Source organism: Sinocyclocheilus grahami, unplaced genomic scaffold (genome assembly GCF_001515645.1).
Source record: "Sinocyclocheilus grahami isolate Dianchi unplaced genomic scaffold, SAMN03320097.WGS_v1.1 scaffold896.1, whole genome shotgun sequence".
NCBI lineage: Eukaryota > Metazoa > Chordata > Actinopteri > Cypriniformes > Cyprinidae > Sinocyclocheilus > Sinocyclocheilus grahami.
Window position 1 is genome coordinate 385,865 of NW_015506075.1, and position 20,798 is coordinate 406,662.

The window sequence follows — 20,798 nt, forward strand, 5'->3', positions numbered from 1 at the left end:
AAGAAAAGACAATCGCTACTTCCGTTTCATGCCGACTTTAAAACCTCATTTTCATTAAAACCTTCATTTTTGACCCCCCAAAAAACTTGGTTTGAGATGCTACACATTTGAGTCAAAAACATATTGTGATTATATATCAATATGAGTATGATTTTTTTTTATATAATTTAGTATTATTAGTGCTGTCAAACGATTAATCGCATCTAAAATAAAAGTTTTTGTTTACATAATATGTGTGTGCTGTGTATATTTATTATGTTTATATAAATACAAACACTTGCATGTGTATATATTTAAGAAAAATTGTATGTTTATATACTAAATGTGTATATATATACACATATTTAGTATATATATATATATATATACACACATATTTAGTATATAAACATAATAATTTTCTTAAATATATACACATGCAAGTGTAATATAAGAATATAAATGTATATGCATGTAAATATTTCCAAAATATTGTGTATATATACATAATAAATATACACAGTACACACACATATATTATGTAAACAAAAACTTTTATTTTGGATGCGATTAATCGCGATGAATCATTTGACTAATTATTATTAATGAAATATGGTTAAACTATGATTATTACTATTGAATAAAAATTATCAAAACAAGAAATATATTACTGTTGTAATACAATTACTGTAAAATAATATTGAGCTTTTATTAAAAAAGTGATTATACTGTACACAAAAAAAAAAATAATTCTGTGTGGAAGAGTTCCTGGTTATGTGTTCTAGAGCCCTTTGAATGAAGATTGCTAATAATTTATGAACACCAAGTGAAAGCAACCAGATTTTTTTTTTATTAACTGGTTTGAGTTTGGATGTTTGAACACTACACAGAGAGTTGTAAAATCGGTTCTGTCACACCGCTATCATGATGTGTGTAATGCTTAAGCATCATGGTTAAACTGTGGAAACTGTGTATTTACTGTAAATATGTTTCTCGTTCATTTATAAAATTCTGTGTGGAAGAGTTCCTGGTTATGTGTTCTAGAGCCCTTTGAATGAAGATTGCTAATAATTTATGAACACCAAGTGAAAGCAACCAGATCTTTTTTTATTAACTGGTTTGAGTTTGGATGTTTGAACACTACACAGAGAGTTGTAAAATCGGTTCTGTCACACCGCTATCATGATGTGTGTAATGCTTAAGCATCATGGTTAAACTGTGGAAACTGTGTATTTACTGTAAATATGTTTCTCGTTCATTTATACACACTGAGGAACGAGTTGCAACTATTGTCTTTGGTAACTGACAGCATGCTGCTCATGCGGTACATAAACATTACGTTGAAACTTATTCTGAATATTTCTTTTAAATTTGCTTTCCCATCACTTATATGTACTAACTTATTGTCTTCTGCTGTAGAACGGCCAGACTGCTCTCATGCTGGCCTCAGAGCAGGGCAGTCTAGAGATTGTGCTGGAGCTCATCCGGAGGGGAGCAAATGTCAACTTGGATGATATAGTGAGTAGCTCTCGAAAACCCATGCAGCAGAGTGACACAACATGAGATATTCTAGCCTGAAATGTTATCATGCGGCAAAACATAACCTAGCACTAGGTTTTGGAACATGATGATGTGATTTTCTCCAAGCAGTGACTGAGTCACACAGCAGTCCTGCGTCACTCTTTTACAAAAGGGTCAATGACAAACAAGGATGTCTTAGATGTTTAAAAGAAAAAAATATAGTTTGTTATTAAAAATTATCTATCTGTCTGTCTGTCTGTCTGTCTGTCTGTCTGTCATCTCATGATGGTTTTGAATCTATAACTTTTATTTTGGTAGTTATTAATGTCTTTATTATTTCTGTAGTCCTTGTTGGTATCTCTGTCTGCTTTGGTAGACTGCAGTTCTTCAGCCAGATGTATGATTTCATAGGTGTGGGTGGGACGTAGAATCAAAATAATTGGTACCCTGTACTGTCATTTTATAAATGACTAGATGACGAGGTTTACAGGCACAAACACTTGGAGCTTCTCACACCAGCAGATACATAGTATAGTATATAACCTTTCTGGTGACCGTTGAAGAACCTTCACAATGACCACCTGGTATGACCAGCTGGTATGATCTGAAACTCCACAAACAACATCCAAACACAAGATCTTTTGCTCTTCCTGGGATGATGATGATGTCCATGTAATTAAACAAGGGTGTTTTCTTCCCCCACTTGTCTCAGGATTGCTGGACAGCACTGATTTCAGCTGCTAAAGAGGGACACACTGAAGTGGTGAAGGAACTCCTGGAGAACAATGCCAATGTGGAGCATCGCGACATGGTAAGACACAGATTAAAGACATGAGCTGCCATACAGCAGGTAGTTACGCTTAAATCAACAATTGTTCTTGAATTTATCATTGTAGATGATGGAAAGTTCTTCTTTACTGCCTTAAATTGTTTTAGGTTTTTAGTTTTGCAGTATGTTTAAGTGTCAAAATCAAGGCTGTCAATCAATTAAACTCTAAAAAAAAATATATATATATTTTTTAAATATATTTCTATATATAATTATATATTTTAATATTTCTAAATAAAAAATTTAAATAGAAAAATGCATTTATTAAATTTAAAAAATAATTAATAAATTAAACATAAAAACAAATTGGTGTTTTATTTGTTACTATTTGTGAAGTAAATCAATCGGCAAATTAATTAGATGATATACAAAAATATAAAATACATGACATAAATGAATAATTATATATGTATATATGTGTGTCTGTACTTATGCATATGGTATTTTCTTGGTAAATTTTGATGAATCAATTTAATTTCATAATAATATATATATATACATATATGTGTGTGTGTGTATGTATGTACAGTATGTATGTGTGTGTGTATATGTATGTATGTGTATATATATATATATATATGTGTGTGTATGTATGCGTATGTGTGTGTGCAATATAAAAAGTACAAATATAAATTGAATTTGTGTATTATTATATTAATTAATTTATTATGTATTTTGTAAATTTGTTTCTGCAATAATTATTCACACTAAATGCTAAATTCAAAGCCCTAATCTTGAAATTATGTATCCTCAACCATCCTATTTGGGTTCATTTAATTCCTACCTTGCTGGAACATGTGATATGTGATACTCTGTTTTTAAGATCAGCAGTTCTGTCTAGTTCTTGGATATATGTTGTCTTGCTGTGGTCGTGTATACTCTATGACAGCTGTGAGCTGCCTATTTAGATTTTTTGGCGCATTTAAACATTGAAAATGGAATGTCTGAATGTGTTTGTGTTGCCCATAAATGCTGTCTGGGTAGCAGCTAAAGCTTATAATAACAAATAAGGAAGATGAGAGACAGCCGATAGCTTGAGTCACTCCCTGACTCAAGGAAAATGTGTTTATCCACACAGTCCTGTGACCGTGAGATTACTCTAAGGACCGTCACGTGGGAATATAATGACCTCGGTATGTTTGTGTGCAGGGGGGTTGGAGCGCGCTCATGTGGGCCTCTTATAAGGGTCGTGTGGAGGTGGCACGTCTACTGCTGGAGAAGGGGGCAAACCCAAACATCACCGGACAGGTCTGCAGAGCCTTTTCCTGTTCTATGTACAAGCATTTATTGTACATTAGAAACTCTGTTTGAGGTGTAGGTGAAAATGGCTCTGTTTCATCTCAAGGTTTGAGTGTTTTCTGCGGTGTGTAATTGATTTGTGTCTGTCCCAGTAGTACAGCGTTTACCCCATAATATGGGCAGCAGGAAGAGGCCATGCAGAGATCGTTCAGTTGCTGCTTCAGCATGGAGCCAAAGTCAACTGCTCTGACAAGGTACCTTATCAGTCCCATCTCAAAGAACGCTGAGCTTTCACTAGAATCGTAAACACTGGTGGTGAACTAAAAAGCCTGAGTCAACAGTTTCCACATGAGACCAATATATAATATACACTACCGTTCAAAATTTGGGGTCAGTATGATTTTTTTTTTCAGCAAGGACATATCACATTAAAATGATAAAAAGTGCCTCCCAAGGTTTCTATTTCAGATAAATGCTGTTCTTCTGAACTTTTTATTCATCAAAGAACCCTGTCAAAAAAAGTTTCCACAAAAACAGTGAGGAGTACATTGAACTGTTTTCAACACTGATAATTAGAAGAAATGTTTCTTGAGCACCAAATCAGCATATTAGAATGATTTCTGAAGGATCGTGTGACACAGAAGACTGGGGTAATAATGCTGATTTCATCACAAGAACAAATTACATTGCATATTAAAATGGATGTTGTTTTAAATTGTAAAAATATTTCACAGTATTAATGTTTTTAAATGTATTTGTAATCAAATGAATGAGACTTCTTTCAAAAACATTTTAAAAAATCTTACTGACCACAACCTTTTGAACTGAAGTGTAAATAATAAGTAATTGCTAAAAGAAAGTAGAAAAATAGCAAATCTGACTAAAATCACTGTAATACGGTCTATAGAGGTTTATTATTTAGTTTAGTTTATTTTTTTTATATAATGTCATAAACCAACAGATTGCTTTTATGGATTACTATAATTTGAATTAAAGGGATAGTTCACCCAAAAATGTCAGATGGACTATTTTAATGATGTCCTTACTACCTTTCTGGGCCTCGAACGTGGTAGTTGCATTGCGATCTGTGGAAAGTCAGAAAGCTCTTGGATTTCATCAAAAATATCTTAATTTGTGTTCTGAAGTTGAACGAAGGTCTTGCAGGTTCGAAATGACATGAGGGTGAGTAATTAATGACACAATTTTCATTTTTGGGTGAAATATCCCTTTATCGGTTATTATGCCAAGCAGTGTAGTTCATTTGCTTATCCACTGGCTGTTTATGGTTACTAAGCAAGATTAACAATCAAAGATCGGGATTCTATGAACCATTGCACTTTATTTTACAGTATGCACACTTATCAGTACATACAGTGTACCTAACTAAGAAAGTACTAGATAATATAAGGTAACTATATGGGTTAGGGGTAGGTTCAGGGTTGGTACCTAGTTATTACCCAGTTTTTGTCATTACTAAAAGAAGTACTATAGTATGCACATGCGAAGCAGGACTGTAAAATAAAGTGCTATCCTATGTGAATAAGCACCACATTCATAATTAATTAATGGAGACATTAGTAATTACACTGGAGTTTTTGTCTGTCGTTGTCAGTATGGCACCACACCCCTGATCTGGGCAGCCAGGAAGGGCCATTATGACTGTGTGATGCATCTGCTGGAGAACGGCGCCAATGTGGACCAGGAGGGAGCGGTACACACTTTTTTTTTTTAACTATTGTGCTTATTAGATTGTGAGTTCTGAAAGGCTTTGTCCAAATTCCCATTTTTCAGATGCAATAAAGTCACTAAATTGAACACTTAAAAGACTATGTTACAGAATAATGCCCCACTATGATCTTTCTCCTGTAGAACTCGATGACTGCACTCATAGTGGCCGTGCGAGGTGGTTTCACTGAGGTGGTGAAGGAGCTGCTAAAGAGAAACCCCAACATGAATATGACTGATAAAGACGGAAACACTGCTCTGATGATCGCTGCTATAGAGGGCTACACTGAGATTGTCCAAGACCTGCTGGACGCGGGCACGTATGTCAACATCCCTGATCGGGTAAGGCTTCTCATGCAAAGCTTATTTAACCTTGATTGTTAGTATTTAAAGAATCTTGAAATTCCCATTAATCTTGTTTGTGTTTTTGTGTCTCAGAGTGGTGATACTGTGCTTATCGGAGCCGTCAGAGGAGGTCATGTGGAGATCGTTCGAGCTTTGCTTAATAAATATGCTGATATTGATGTCAAAGGCCAGGTAACTGCATCTCCATCACACCGCCATCTCTCCATTTCAGTCTCCTAAATCCATCAGCACACTGTCCCGAATGCTAATCTATACAGAACGGCCTCTTTGTTTTGATGCCCTTTTCACCTCATATTAGAATCCTGTTATGAATCCGCATGTGATTAAGGAAGTAGATGTCACTGTGACCCTGTGTTATTTAATTCTTTATAATAGGACGGTAAGACTGCCCTGTACTGGGCTGTGGAGAAAAGTAATGCAACCATGGTTCGAGACATTCTGCAGTGCAACCCTGACACTGAGGCCTACACCAAGGTAAAGAGCTGATTTTGATTGGATTTTGCCTTGTAATCTTATATGAAACTCATCATTATTGTAATACTTGTTTACGGTAGTGAAAGACGTTTACATACATATGCTTTGTGTGTGTTATTGTGTCAGGATGGAGAGACTCCCCTCATAAAAGCTACCAAGATGAGAAACATGGAAATAGTTGAGCTTCTTTTGGACAAAGGTGCCAAAGTGTCAGCAGTGGACAAGGTAAAACCATGAAGTTTTTCTGAACATTTTCTGATTGACATGTCTTTATTATTGTCTTAATACAAACACCATTGAAGGCCAAATACCTGGTATGTATATATACTGTATATATATATATATATATATACACAGGTGCATCTCAATAAATTAGAATGTCGTGGAAAAGTTCATTTATTTCAGTAATTCAACTCAAATTGTTTTTGAAAGAAGTGTCTTAAACAAAGCTGCATTATTTGGTCAAAAATACATTAAAAACTGTGATATTGTGAAATGTTATTACAATTAAAATAAATGAATGAATGGACCTAAACTTTTGAACGGTAGTGTGTGTGTATATATTTACTCACTAACTTCTGCATTTGAATGTTCATTAAAATTTTATTTTATCTTCTCAGAAAGGTGACACAGCTCTGCATATTGCCATTCGTGGGAGAAGCCGCAAACTCGCTGAGCTGCTCTTGAGGAACCCTAAAGATGGTCGTCTGCTCTACCGGCCCAACAAAGAAGGAGAGACACCCTACAACATTGACTGCACTCATCAGAAGAGCATCCTCACCCAGATATTTGGAGCCAGTGAGTATTTCTTCAAACAGACCTTGTTTGCACAGTAACATGTCTGTCTCCAACACTTCTGATGTGTTCCTCCCCAGAGCACCTGTCTCCCTCTGAGTGTGACGGGGACATGCTGGGTTATGACCTGTACAGCAGCGCTCTGGCAGACATTCTGAGTGAGCCCACCATGCAGCCGCCCATCTGCGTGGGGCTTTACGCCCAGTGGGGCAGCGGCAAGTCCTTCCTGCTTAAGAAACTGGAGGGTATGAGCCAGAAATGACTACTGAAAATCTGGAGGGCCTTATTGGATCTGAGTGAGATCTGATGGTGTTTTCACTGTTTCAGATGAGATGAAGACGTTTGCCGGGCAGCAGGTGGAGCCGTTGTTCCAGTTCTCGTGGTTGGTGGTGGTTTTGACTCTGCTGCTCTGTGGATCTGTGGCTCTGGTCCTCGGCTTTGCTGTCGACACTAAACTGGCCATCGCTGTGGCCCTCAGCCTGCTCGCCCTATTGTACATCTTCTTTGGTGAGAAATTGTCAAATTTACTGTCATGCCTCTGATTACAGGCCAAGTGTTAAAAAAGGAGTATAGTTCCCTTGGAACCATAGCGCAACATATAACAGAGAAGGACAACGGCTACTTTAGACTTTATAGTAAACCACAATAATACAGTAAATCAAAAACATGTAAACTACAAGTCAGTAATAAATCACAACAATAAATACGATAAAAAATTGTTAAAAAAAAAATCGGAATTACAGTAAGCAATACCTGCAAAGAATACTGTATGCAAACAATAATAACAATATTAATAAATAATTATACTATTCATTGCTGTAGATATGAGTTTTTTTTCATATTTTTGAATGTGATATATATTACTATTAATCATTTTATTTTTTAAATTATATTAATAATAATAATAATTGTTGTTCTTACAAAAACGGCAAATAATGAAATTGTTATTAATTTTAATAATAAATAATGATATTATTGAAATAATCATCTTAATAACCGTTGTTCTTACAAAAACGGCAAATAATGAAATTGTAATAAAATGTATAATAAATAATGATATATTGAAATAATAATAATAATAGTAGTAGTAATTATTATTGTTATTATTATTATTATTATTATTATTACAAAAAAGTTCAAATCATGAATACATTAAATATTTTATATAAGTGTCTAGTCAGTGCCTATAAAATAATTGTAGTGCAGCAAAGATTGTGCTGAGGTAGAGAAATAAAAAATTAAAGTCAGAGATTTGAACCCTAATTATCAAAATAATATTTATTATTTAGTTACATTTATGTTGATTTTGTATTTATATATGCCTTATACCCTTGATTAACATTATTCATCTCATTACTATTGTAAATATGGACACTAAAAAGTTTAAGATTCAGATTAGTATTCAACCAGTGCAGGCTTTTTTATTGATGATTCATATTACATTTTGTCCCACTTGCTCTGTAATAATGTGAGTTCATCTTTGGTTACCAGAGGCACTGAACCGTACATATAAATGTGTCCACCAGAGTGCAGCATTGTACTTCAGAATCTCATGCATTGCCTGTTCTATGCTTATCTTGTTGTACATTCTCACAAACTTTTGGTTTAGTTCATATCAAAAAGTGCACCATCTCAGTCTCCTGTGTTTTTTGAATGGTGTATGCAGTGTTGGTGTACTTTGGTGGGAGAAAAGGAGGGGAGAATTGGAGTTGGGCCTGGGTCCTCAGCACCAGACTGGCCCGCCACATTGGCTACTTGGAGCTTCTTCTCAAACTCATGTTCGTCAATCCCCCCGAGCTTCCAGAGCAGACCACCAAAGCCCTGCCTGTCAGGTAGAGCCCTCAGAATACTGCATCCTTCACCAAACACATCCAGCTACTTTACACTGATGTTTAATGTTTTTTTATTCTTATGCAAAGTTGAAATAAAATAAGATAAAGATGTAAACTGTATAAAGATGTAATCTACTTCACCTAATGCTTTGGAGGCAAGATAAATGTATGCTGTGAACATTCTCTTCATGACATTATTAGATTACCTGCACATTCTGTTGAAACACGCACATGTGTGATGCTCATTTTCAGTCAGTCTTTTTTTGTTCTCCATCTGTCCAGGTTTCTGTTCACGGACTATAACCGTCTGTCGAGTGTGGGAGGGGAGACGTCCATGGCTGAAATGATAGCTACGCTGTCCGATGCCTGTGAGAGAGAGTTCGGCTTCTTGGCCACCAGACTTTTTAGGGTCTTCAAGAATGATGAAACTCAAGGTGTGTTTGTAGAGTATGCAGTAAGAACCTTGATAACAGAAAAGTATTGAAAAACATACTCAGTGCTTTTAATTAGTTAATTCTTGCTTTTCTGAATTGTTTTATACAACAATAAAAAACACAAGACCCTCTGTTACAGCGATTTCTATCATGGTAAAGGTTAGGCATAATGTAAAGCAAAGTTTGTCTTAAAGGGGTCATAGGATGCTACATGCACTTTTACAAGTTGTTTGAACTGAAATGTGTGTTGGCAGCTATGACCCCTTTAAACCAGTGTTATTTTAGTATTATTTATATACCGTCCCCTTGGAATTATAGGGTTCTATCAGCATTCCGAGTAGTTTTGAGATATTGAGCTTCAACGTTTTTGCTTTCCATTCGACTGTAGATGGAACCTTTTTGTTTTTTAAATAAAAAGTCCCAAAATGTGCACAACATTACAAAATCTATCACATAATGTAAATAAGTTGTCACAGAATAAGAATATGTGAATAACTCAATTTTGGCAAAAATGTCAGATAGAACCTTATAATTCGAAGGGGACTATACTTTTATAGTATTTCCTAATATTTTGAATTGGCTTTTATTTTTATATTTGAAATATGTTTTATATTTATATATATATATATATATATATATATATATATATATTTAAATATATATTTTTTATTATTTTTGTATTTTAATTTGAGTATACATTTTAATAAATTTATGCGTTTGTGTAATTTTTATTAGTTTTTGTTTTGAATATTTCTATTTTCTGTTTATTCTTATCCCAATTTTAGTGTAAGTTATTTTAGTACTTTGATTTTAAACTTAGTTTATTTTAGTTCTTTTATTTGTATTTTTCTGTGTTTTAGTTTTTTTTCTTAACCCCCTTAACTGTGGTAAAATAACCTTTTAAATAAATTTATTTTTCATAAGTATTTATTTATCTTATTTTTTTTGTTTGTGAACATAAAACATCTGACTGGAAACTTGTATCATAGTTTCACCTACCGTATAGTGAAATCCCATTTGGTCAAAAACTGTACTCTACATAGCTCTATATTAAACATCAAAAAATGGTCAATAATTATTCTATTAATAATAAATGGCATTTGTATAACATTTAATAATAGTATTATTTATTAATAATGTAATTACAGGTGTATATACTGTATATATCAGGGTTTTTTATCATGGCTTCAAATGCAGCTCATCCAGTCACATTTTTGTTAGTATTTAACTTCAACCTGTCTTTTTTTTTTTTACAGGAAAGAAGTGGAAGAAGACATGTTGCGTCCCCTCCTTCGTGCTCTTTGTGTTGACGTCGGGCTGTCTGATCACAGGCATGGCCCTGCTGGCCATCTTCAAGGTGGACGCAGAGAACCTGACGGTGAACGCGGTTCTGATCGCCATGGCCAGTGTGGTGGGTCTGGCCGTGCTGCTGAACTGTCGGACCTGGTGGCAGGTGGCGGACTCTGTGCTGCACTCTCAGAGGAGGAGGCTCCTTAACGCTGCCAACAGCATGCACAAGCTCAAGAGTGAGGGATTCATGAAGGTGAGCCAGTGATACTAATATAATATGTAATGTGCTTAGTTATAGTCATCACTATTACATTTATTTTCATTTAGCAGATATTTTCTTATGCAAAGTGACTAACTCTGTGGCCTAACTAGGCAAGTCTTGAAGAGATGGATTTGCATGGTAATGTCCTCTAGAGCTGCACGATTAATCGTTAAAAGATCGGGATCTTATTTCTAAATGACAACGATTCCTCTGTGTCTATTAAGTCTTTGAAAAAGTCTTACCAGAACATTCAAATATGTGTTCGTGCTGCCGCTGACACCGAGAGAGCAGTTAACATGTTTAGGTATGAAACAGCTTCACAAACAACTTTTTTCAACCACACAGTATTATTTCTGTCTTATTATCATTCATTTAATCACAGAAGCACTGGGAAAAAGTTTATAGTTTGGATATAAACACTGTGAACAAAATTGAGTAAATCATCTTTTGAAAGTAGTTTTTGCTTCAAATTGGCACTTTAAGGGGGTCATATGATGCTTTTTTAACGATCATTATTTTGTGTATTAGGTGTAACAGAATATGTTGACATGCTTTAATGTTCAAAAAACACATTCTTTTTCAAATACTGTACATTATTGTAGGTCCTATATGCCCCGCCTCTCTCAAATGCTTCAAAGTCCCTCCTTCCGACAAGCGCAGTCTGCTCTGATTGGCCAACATTGTGATTGGCCGAACACCGCAAGCACTCGTCGGAAATGTAACGGCCCTTACCATAATCGCAAGCTTCATCTTTCAAAATAAATGTAAAGACAGAGCCAGAATCGTCCAAAGAGAAAGGAAAACTTGAAATCGCATCATATGACCCCTTTAAATAACTTTATAATAAAGTTTTTTACAGTGTTGATTACATTGTAGGTGGCGACAAGTGACTGTTAAAAATGCATTTGTCATTGACAGTGTTGGGCAAGTTACTCTGAAAATGTAAATTAAAATGACTGATTACTCCTTTTAAAAGTAATCACGTTACTGTTCTGATTACTTCATTTCAAAAGTAATTAGTAATTAGTTACATTACTAGTTACGTTACCTTTTTCTCCATTAAATGTATGAAATCCCAGCATACACGCTCCCGATAAATATTTGTTATTAAAGCATCAACATTCACAGAACATTGTTATTTTTAACTAAAGCAAGCGGCTGCTGCGTGCATGGTTTGGCATGGCAGAATGCCAGCAAAGAGCGCTGCATTTATAATCTCTAAAAGACATTTCAGTTCATCGCAATCTCACAAATCTCTGTTATAGCACAATAAATATATGCATAATGGATTTTTCATAATGTCTACAATTCGTGTGTTATAATGAGAGGATTTGTGAGCATGCACATTTCAGCACTGCATTGCTCAACGCTGCAAACACGTGTTATAGCCTAAATAGAAACTACATACGCTTGAACCTGTTAATCGTTTATATTTTACATTAGTTCATGTTGCTTTTGTGCAATAGATGAATAACAATTTATTTGTTTTAAATATTTTATGTTTAGATATTTCTATTTTGCGGGAATCCCGTGAATCATCTTATTCTCCCGCATCCCGCACACACATGAGTGTCTACCCGCCCGCACCCGCACTCGTCCTTCTTCTCCCGCGCTCTGTTGCATCGGGTCTCACGGGAGCAGGTCTCTAATCCACTGGCACTTGACACAGTGCATGTGCTACATCGTTTTACAATCTCTAGATTATAAAACACTGCATTCTGTCAGCAATGTAACGCGGCAGTAACTTATAGAGACCTCGGCTTGTAACTATACTCTAATTACTATTTTGAAAATTATAACGTGTTAAATTACTCCGTTACTAAAAAACTAATCAAATTACAGTAACGCGTTACTAAGCAATGCGTTACTGCCCAACATTGGTCATTGAATCATTCATTCAAGAGATTTGTTCAACTCTGCTGATTCATTCAGTAATGGAACAAGTGAAGAATTTATGAGTGAGTCATTGAATTATTCATTTAAATTAAAAAAATAATAATAATTCACTCAAACTAATTAAACATTTTTGAATAGGTGGAGGCAATTAATATTTTGTCACAGCCTCTAGTAAATTACATGTTATTTTGCTTAGTTCAGAATCGTGGGAGAATTGTGATCTCTATTTGAAAGAAACAAATTGTGATTCACAATTTATCCAGAATCGTGCAGCTCTAAAGTCCACAGTAAAATCTTAGTGTTTATTTTATTTTTTATTTTATTTTATTTTATTATTATTTTATATGTTATGTTATGTTATGTTATGTTTTGTTTTAAATGGATTTATTATATTTAAACACAATTAGCAGTCTTTGGATTGCCCAGATCTTGAACCAGATCATTCAGATTTTGTTTCAGGTCTCTTCTTAGACGACATCCTTCAGATTTTTGCTTTATTTTGTGAAAATTAAAAACGCCTAAAGCTTTCGTATTTTATTACATGTTGCTTTGTATAGCTGATCTATTTCCTTTTTCTCTCAGGTTTTGAAGTGTGAAGTGGAGCTCATGGCTAAAATGGCTAAAACCATTGATGGCTTCACTCAGAATCAGACCCGACTGGCTGTCATCATCGATGGCCTGGATTCCTGTGAACAAGACAAAGTGCTACAGATGCTTGATACGGTGCGTGTGTGTTTACACTGCCATGCACAGCCCTGCATCAAACATCTCCCATATAACCAAATAATAGTATACAAATCTTTTTTACTGCCAGGATCGCATTTTCCGATGTATTCAACCAATGCCAAGAAGCTTTTGATGGCACAAGCCATCCATCTCCGCTGTAAACATAACGGACTCCTTCTGTCTGAGCACACACGCTTCCTGCTCTTGACTAAATGGCCAAACAAGGTGCCTCATGTCCTCTCTGTGGGAAGAACAAGCCCATTCACCTCTCAAACATCTCATGGATGTGCAGCACTGCTCAGAGTTCAGGCTTGTTTAGCTCCAGAAGTTCAGATTCCTCTCTCCCAGCTGGACTAATGGAATTTCCTTCAGCTAAATGTCATTATTTGGGTATAATCCTCTTTTGTTGGCAGCCTGTTCACTGCTAATGAAATCTGCCATTTACCAGAGAGCCTGCAAAAACCCTCAAAGATTCCTTTGTGGCACAATTAGCCACATCTCCTATAAATTCTGGTCTTTTTGTCTCGGATTTTGATAGGAATTAGCCAATTGGATTTTTCCTTCAAGTTTAATATTGTTCCAGTTGCTAAAGCTGATGTTCTATAAGAAAAATGACGGATATGAATGCAGATGGCATTTTTTGTGCCACAATTTAGTTGGCGTGGAGAAACGCAACGTCAGCAGATATCTCACAGTGATTGCTATGGTCTACAAATCAGTATCCTGTGACACTTCTACATATTACGGTGTTCTTCATTAGTCTGAAAAGTCCCGTCACGTTTAAATGAGTACATGTCTGGGTGTGTGTAAATGTATACATAGTGGCTTGTGTGTAATCATACACATGATCCACGACATATAATTTGAGCTATAGGCCTGTGTAACATAGTCTAATAGAATTATTACTAAGTAACTTAATTCATTCTTAATTCATTCATTCTATTTCAGAAAAATAGGCCACTTGTTTAGTATAGCACATTGATTTAGCATATCGTAACCAAAAAGCCTATCATAAATACTGTATTATGTTCTTATGATATCTAATGCATTAATGAAATGCTAAATGACTAAATGTAAATTAACTAATAATAACCGATGTGCTCTAACCACTAGGCTCCAACTTAGACCAGATTTTCCCGAATGAATAGAGGAAACATTCTTGTCTCTTCTGTTTGCAGGTTCGGGTGCTCTTCTCTAAAGGTCCCTTCATCTCAATCTTTGCCAGTGACCCTCATATCATCATCAAGGCCATAAACCAGAACCTCAACAGTGTGCTACGTGACTCCAACATCAACGGCCACGACTACATGCGAAACATCATCCACCTGCCCGTGTTCCTCAACAGCCGTGGCCTCAGCACTGCCAAGAGACTCTGCATTTCCACACCAGCCAATGCGGATCAGCTGAACTCTGATGGTCGGTATAGGCAGAATTCAGAATTCCAATATGCATATTTTTACATACACATACTGCTGTAATGAGGGGGAAGTACTTCATAGGACAGGACAGCTGGAATGAAAATGGGGACTCGGCGTAAAGATTAAAGAGAGTTTTCACCCAAAGTTTAAAATTCTGTTATGTACCCTCATGTCACTGTTTATAACTGTTTTTGTCCATACAGTGAAAGTCCCCCCTGACTTTGATTTTGGTTAAGCAGAAGAAAGTAAGTTGTACAGGTTTCAAATGACTTGAGGGTGAGAAAATGTCAAATTTTTTGGGTGCTAGCCTCTAAATTCTTTTTTTTGAATTGCTAGATATTTATGGTGTTGATTTATATTATTTTATTTTATTATTTTATTTTAATTGTATTTTTATATTAGATTTTATTTTGTTTTATCTTTATTTTTAATGTTATTTTATTTTAATTTAGTTACATTTTATTTCATTTTATATTTCATTTATTATTTAATGTTACTTTATTTTATTTTAATTTAATATTTAATGTATTATTTTTTGTTATTTTATTTGATTATATTTTTGTTTTATTTTTTTATATTTACATTTTATTTTATTTTAATTGAATATTTTATTTTATTTTTGTAACTCCTCCATAGAACGAAATTTCAGATTTTTTTGTCAAGTACTTTTCGCTTTTGTACTAGCTATACAAAAATGCGTTAAAGGCTCTCAAAAACCTTAAAACTGAAAATTCAGTAATCATTTCTTCACCTTCATGTTGTTCGAAGCCTGTATGACTTTCTTTCTTTTGTGGAACAAAAAAGAAGACATTTTAAAACATCTGAACACCTTACTTTTCTTTAATGTGTTTTATGTATAACAAGATGTTTGCGTTCTGTTAATCTGATTTCTTTGATTTATGTGGCTGATAATTGTTGCGATTTGTCGTCTGCATCATCTGTGGTGTAGTGCATTTAATATAGACTAACAGCACAGCTTTTCCGCTCCGGTACCTCCTCTGAACGTCTGACTCTCTCCATCTGTAGCGTGGCAAGAGGACATGGACAGGAAGTTGTCTCAGAACAGTCTCGGCGAGCAGGGCAGGCAGGGCAGCAAAACAGGACTGAACCGCCGGGTAAGACTTAGCCTCCAACACTCCCACCACTTCCCATCAGCACGATTTAAGATAGCCAGCTCAGCGAAGGCCATATGGCTGCTATTACCTCATTAGTAACTCATTAATAACTCATTTATAACGGCTTTAACCATGCTTATTCTCTCTAACAAGCTCTTTTACGCCTGTATGATTCATTTATTCACAGTTAGAAAGGACAGTTAGGAGTCAGGCCCACGTCTTGTGTGTGTGTGTGTGTGTTTTGGAGGGGGGGTATTGTCAGAGACCCTGGATGCCACCGAGGAGCGTCTGTAATTGATTTAATGTCTGTTTACTCTTCCCGCTGAGATGCCATTGCCTAATGACGGGGTGCAGCAGCAGTGGGTCTCGGTGACAAAGCACTGGCACGGCGGCACGGAGGCAGGAGGCTAAGTGGCTCCGCTGCTTGCCCTGCGAGGGCTGTTTGTTTGCTTGGCTGATTTATCTGCCTCCTTTATTTGGCCCCTCTTTATTTCAGGGGCATGCTCCTCTTGTTTGCCTCTGCTGTTTCTTGGCTGAGCATCCGGCTCGCCGTACCCCTGATCTGCACGTTTTGTTGTGGAAAGTTGTTAAGCGGGTTTCGTGAGCTGCTCGTAGAAGACTCCAGTCATTAACAAAGAGAAATAGTAGGGCTCTGAAAGTGTTGTGTCCTTTTCTTGGTTAATGTGATTATGTCCCATTAAGCTGTGAGGTCAAACCGGTCTTTCTTGATGCACAAAGAGGATCTTCGATATAGTGGAGCTTAGGTTTGATACATTTAAGACTAATTTCATCATGCATATTTTTACATAAGTCTCCCCTCCATCATGCTGGATCAAAAAGGGGCCACCTTATTGATGGCCATGTGTTCCAAGTAGCAGTCAAGTCACAAGTTCAGCATTAAAAACTTCAAAGTGGGCTTAAAGCTCTGACCCTCCGGTGCTCGTGTTCGACTCTGCATTGTGCTTGTAGTGAACCAGCTGAAACTTTAAGAGAAGAGCAGACAATATCAGTCAGCCAGACCTCTTAGGACAAGTCAAACAGTCACGCACAACAAATTGCCCAGACACAACATTGAATCAGCAGCTCCAGACACAATCCACTGCAACTGCCATTTCACTGGTTCATTCTCAAACATAAGTTTTCATTAACTTTGTCATTTTCTGATGAGTGCTGATCCAACATTTTCATAATTTCCAACATGCACTCTCAAGTGAGAAATATGTAGCTCGACAATTTGACAGCACAAAGAAAGATGAAAATTAATTAAATTATTATTTATAATGATGATCATTATTATTCATAATGTATTTGTTGTATACATTTATTTATTATTTAATTTTATACAATATATTTTTTATTTTATATAATAATAGTAGTAGTAATAATATTATATAATATTTGATCAATGTTATAATATTTTATGTTTTTATTGTATTTTACTTGTATTCATAGTTAATGCATATTTATTGCTGTGGTCGAATTATCATTACTTAATACATATTATTTTTATTATATTTTATTTTAGGGATGCACCGATACCACTTTTTCCAGTACTCGCCCGATACCGATACTTTTATTTTTGGTACTTGCCGATACCAAGTACCGATACCAATATTTTTATTGCATTTGTACATTTTTTAAATATTGGGTACAGAAACCAAAAGGGTATGTATAATGTTAGTTGGTTAATTTCATTTATCAAATAGATACAGACAAATCTAAATTTATTCAAACACCTTCAACATTTCTCACATTATCACAGTTTACCTACCGTTAAGTAAATTGTGGATTGTTTTACTTACTTGTTTTTGACATATCCGACCGAACTACAAACTTTCCAGTGATGTCTAGGAGAAAGGTACATTCACTCGACAAGCTCGCACATCTGCGCCACCGCGCGCTCAATCCACTCAGCGTGCTTTGTTTATCAGCTCGCGCACATCAGCTATACAGGCATTAATACTGAATGTTTAACATTATATTCATTGCATACATATACTTCGTAGTAGACATCCTTAACTCCTTTCTGCTGTCTGTTGTTCTGTTGTCGGTGTTTCTTTGTTTGAATATGGCGCTTATCACATGCTGTGTGGTATCAGCGTTTGGTATCGGGGCATTTTAACGAGTACGAGTACAGGAGACCAGTATCGGCCCGATACCGATACCAGTATCGGTGCATCCCTATTTTATTTCTATTAAACTAAAATATTTTTGTTATATTTTTTATATTTATTATAATATATAATACTTTAATACATTTGCATTCTCATATTCATTATCATTATTTCATACATCTTATTTTGATTATATTTTAGCTCTATTATTATATTTTTGTATAATATATTTTATATTCATGGTTTTAATAATGCATACGTTTTCATTTTCGTTGGTTAAATTATTGCTGTTGTAGTCAAATTTAATGCTTCATATATCCACAAAAAATTATGTTGGGACCAGAAGGTTAAAAGTAATTTCAGGAAATGTTTGCCGTAAGTTTATCATTTGTTTGCAGATTCCCTTTTGTCACAATTGCTGAAAGAAAGTATGTAAAACATCTATAAATCACATACTTTTCTCTACAGCTGTATTTGTTATGTAATTTGCATATGTAGCTTAAATGTCGAAATACTTTCTGCGGCCACTGTTTGGCATTTATGATTTATACTGCAAAATGATTGGAAGGTAGCATCTTAAGAGTATATGTATGTGTGTGTCTGTTAGCGAAAGAGAGAGACCGAACTGTGAAGAGAATGATTAGATCTTGTGGAAACACAATGTACCTGTAGTTGACAGGTACATGACAGTATACTAAGTCAAAACATGCAGAAGAGGCCTACAGTTATCACACAGATGCTTCAGGCCTCCTGTCATTGAGTTGTCTGTATATTGGTGTGTAGGACACGTACCGCAGGAGACAGATGCAGCGCTCCGTCACGCGCCAGATGTCCTTTGACCTGACCAGGCTGCTGGTCACCGAAGACTGGTTCAGTGACATCAGCCCTCAGACGATGAGGAGACTGCTCAACATCGTGTCAGTCACAGGTCAGTGTGACCCAATTATACTTCCATACATTCGTTATTGATTGTGGCGTGTTAAAGACATGAGCAGTGAGTTTACAAATATATACCAGTAATGAAGTGTCTTTTGTTAGGTCGCCTACTTAGAGCCAATCAGATCATTTTTAACTGGGACCGACTAGCATCCTGGATCAACCTGACGGAGGAGTGGCCGTACCGCACATCCTGGATCATTCTCTTCCTGGAGGAAACTGATGGAGTCTTAGACCAGGTCACACTGAGGACCATCTATGAGAGGTCAGCTTAAACGTCCTCTGTACCTCACATCAAACGTTAATAAACATCATAACATACAAATATTATAACTGTGAATTTGAATGAAAATGTATTTATTTATTACTTGTATTTATTTATTTACTTAATTACCTTATCTAGTTATTTCTATTATTTCTTTATTTAGTTTTTTTGTTATTTATCTATATCTATATTTTTATTTAGTTATTTATTTATTATTAATTTTATTATTTATTATTTTACTGTTATTCATTTTATTAGTATTTATGTATTAATTTATTTACTTAATTCTATTATTTAGTTATTTCTATTACTACTTTATTTAGTCTTTTGTTATTTACCTATGTTTTTTGTTCATTTTCTTGTTTAGTGTATTTATTTGGATCTTAATTTCTAATATTTCAGTTAGTTATTTCTCTTATTTATTTTATTTTATGTATTATTCATTTTATTATTTCTTATTTTACCTTTAGTAATTTTATTATTATTTATTAATATTGTTTATTTATTTATATACTTCTGTATTTAGTTATTTCATTTACTCCTTTTAGTTTTTGTTATTTATCTGTTTTTTTCTATCTTATTTATTAAGATCTTATTTTCTATTATTTATTTATTTTATGTTTAGTTATTTATCTATTATTATTTTTATTATTTCTTATTTTACTGTTATTCATTTTATTGTTATTTATTTAGTTCTATTTATTTTAGTTTGGTTTCTTTATTAATTCCATGATTCATTTTGTTTAGTTCTTTAATTCCAAAATTATTATTATTGTTAATATTATTTTAGTCCTTGTGACTTTTTTTCTGTTGATGCATATGGCACGAAAATGTATTTTGTTCTAGTTTGTTGTGCTTTCAATGTAATAATGCCTGCATCCTGCAGGTGGCAGTAGGAAATCTCTGTTCCTTCAATTTCAATTTTGGTCCACAGCACAATTCCTATAAATCAGGATGTCTCATTGGGTACGATGTACCATGAAGTATTTCAAGCTTTGATCTTTCCTTTCATCCGCTTACAGCAGGATTTTCATATATGAACAGCAAAACAAAAAGAATGCTGCTCAGTCGCTGCCTGACTAACAGACTGTCACTCTTTAATAATTGTCTTATTTACTTGTTGTCGTCAAACATGCAACACATCATCACAGTTACATCTGCTGCATCCTCTCTAGAGGGTTTGACGAGTGTGTGTAGCTGCTGTAAGGGGAGATGTTGAGGCCGTTAGGTTTGCTGATGCTCAGTGTTTGGCCTTTAAAGGTTGCTCTGTCACACTGCACTAACATGCTGTGACTCCTGGGGCTGTAGAAGTGTCAGAGCATCTCAGTGTCAGCATCTGCTCTCTCTACCCATCGCTCTTTCTTTCCCAGCCCCCATGATGCCCTTTAGCGCTTCGTCTCACCCGTTTTTCTCCTCTTTCATACCCCGAAATACCCTTCATTTCCTTGTGTCCACACCAGCGCTGCATTTCGGTGCAGGTGGGCGGCAGTGAATCGTTCGCTGTGGATGTTAAAATAGAGGCCTGTCATGTTGTTCTGTTATCTGTCACAGATGTTGCTCAGATAAGAAACTGTCAAATCTA

At 35.3% G+C, this 20,798-nt stretch overlaps 1 protein-coding gene across 8 annotated transcripts in view; it reads left to right on the forward strand.

Moving 5' to 3' along the window:
* kidins220a (kinase D-interacting substrate 220a) overlaps nt 1-20,798 on the forward strand; it is a 58,510-nt gene that overhangs the window by 6,590 nt on the left and 31,122 nt on the right. For 7 of the 8 annotated variants that reach the window (XM_016248874.1, XM_016248876.1, XM_016248877.1 and 4 more), the window contains 20 exons: nt 1,399-1,497; nt 2,213-2,311; nt 3,479-3,577; nt 3,724-3,822; nt 5,181-5,279; nt 5,438-5,635; nt 5,732-5,830; nt 6,035-6,133; nt 6,260-6,358; nt 6,754-6,931; nt 7,009-7,173; nt 7,256-7,435; nt 8,595-8,760; nt 9,043-9,194; nt 10,451-10,737; nt 13,225-13,365; nt 14,547-14,784; nt 15,813-15,901; nt 18,799-18,943; nt 19,054-19,216. In XM_016248874.1, the coding sequence (XP_016104360.1) occupies nt 1,399-1,497; nt 2,213-2,311; nt 3,479-3,577; nt 3,724-3,822; nt 5,181-5,279; nt 5,438-5,635; nt 5,732-5,830; nt 6,035-6,133; nt 6,260-6,358; nt 6,754-6,931; nt 7,009-7,173; nt 7,256-7,435; nt 8,595-8,760; nt 9,043-9,194; nt 10,451-10,737; nt 13,225-13,365; nt 14,547-14,784; nt 15,813-15,901; nt 18,799-18,943; nt 19,054-19,216 (2,894 nt within the window). The remainder of the gene's footprint in view (nt 1-1,398; nt 1,498-2,212; nt 2,312-3,478; nt 3,578-3,723; nt 3,823-5,180; nt 5,280-5,437; nt 5,636-5,731; nt 5,831-6,034; nt 6,134-6,259; nt 6,359-6,753; nt 6,932-7,008; nt 7,174-7,255; nt 7,436-8,594; nt 8,761-9,042; nt 9,195-10,450; nt 10,738-13,224; nt 13,366-14,546; nt 14,785-15,812; nt 15,902-18,798; nt 18,944-19,053; nt 19,217-20,798) is intronic. The other variant, XM_016248873.1, reaches the window with a different exon arrangement.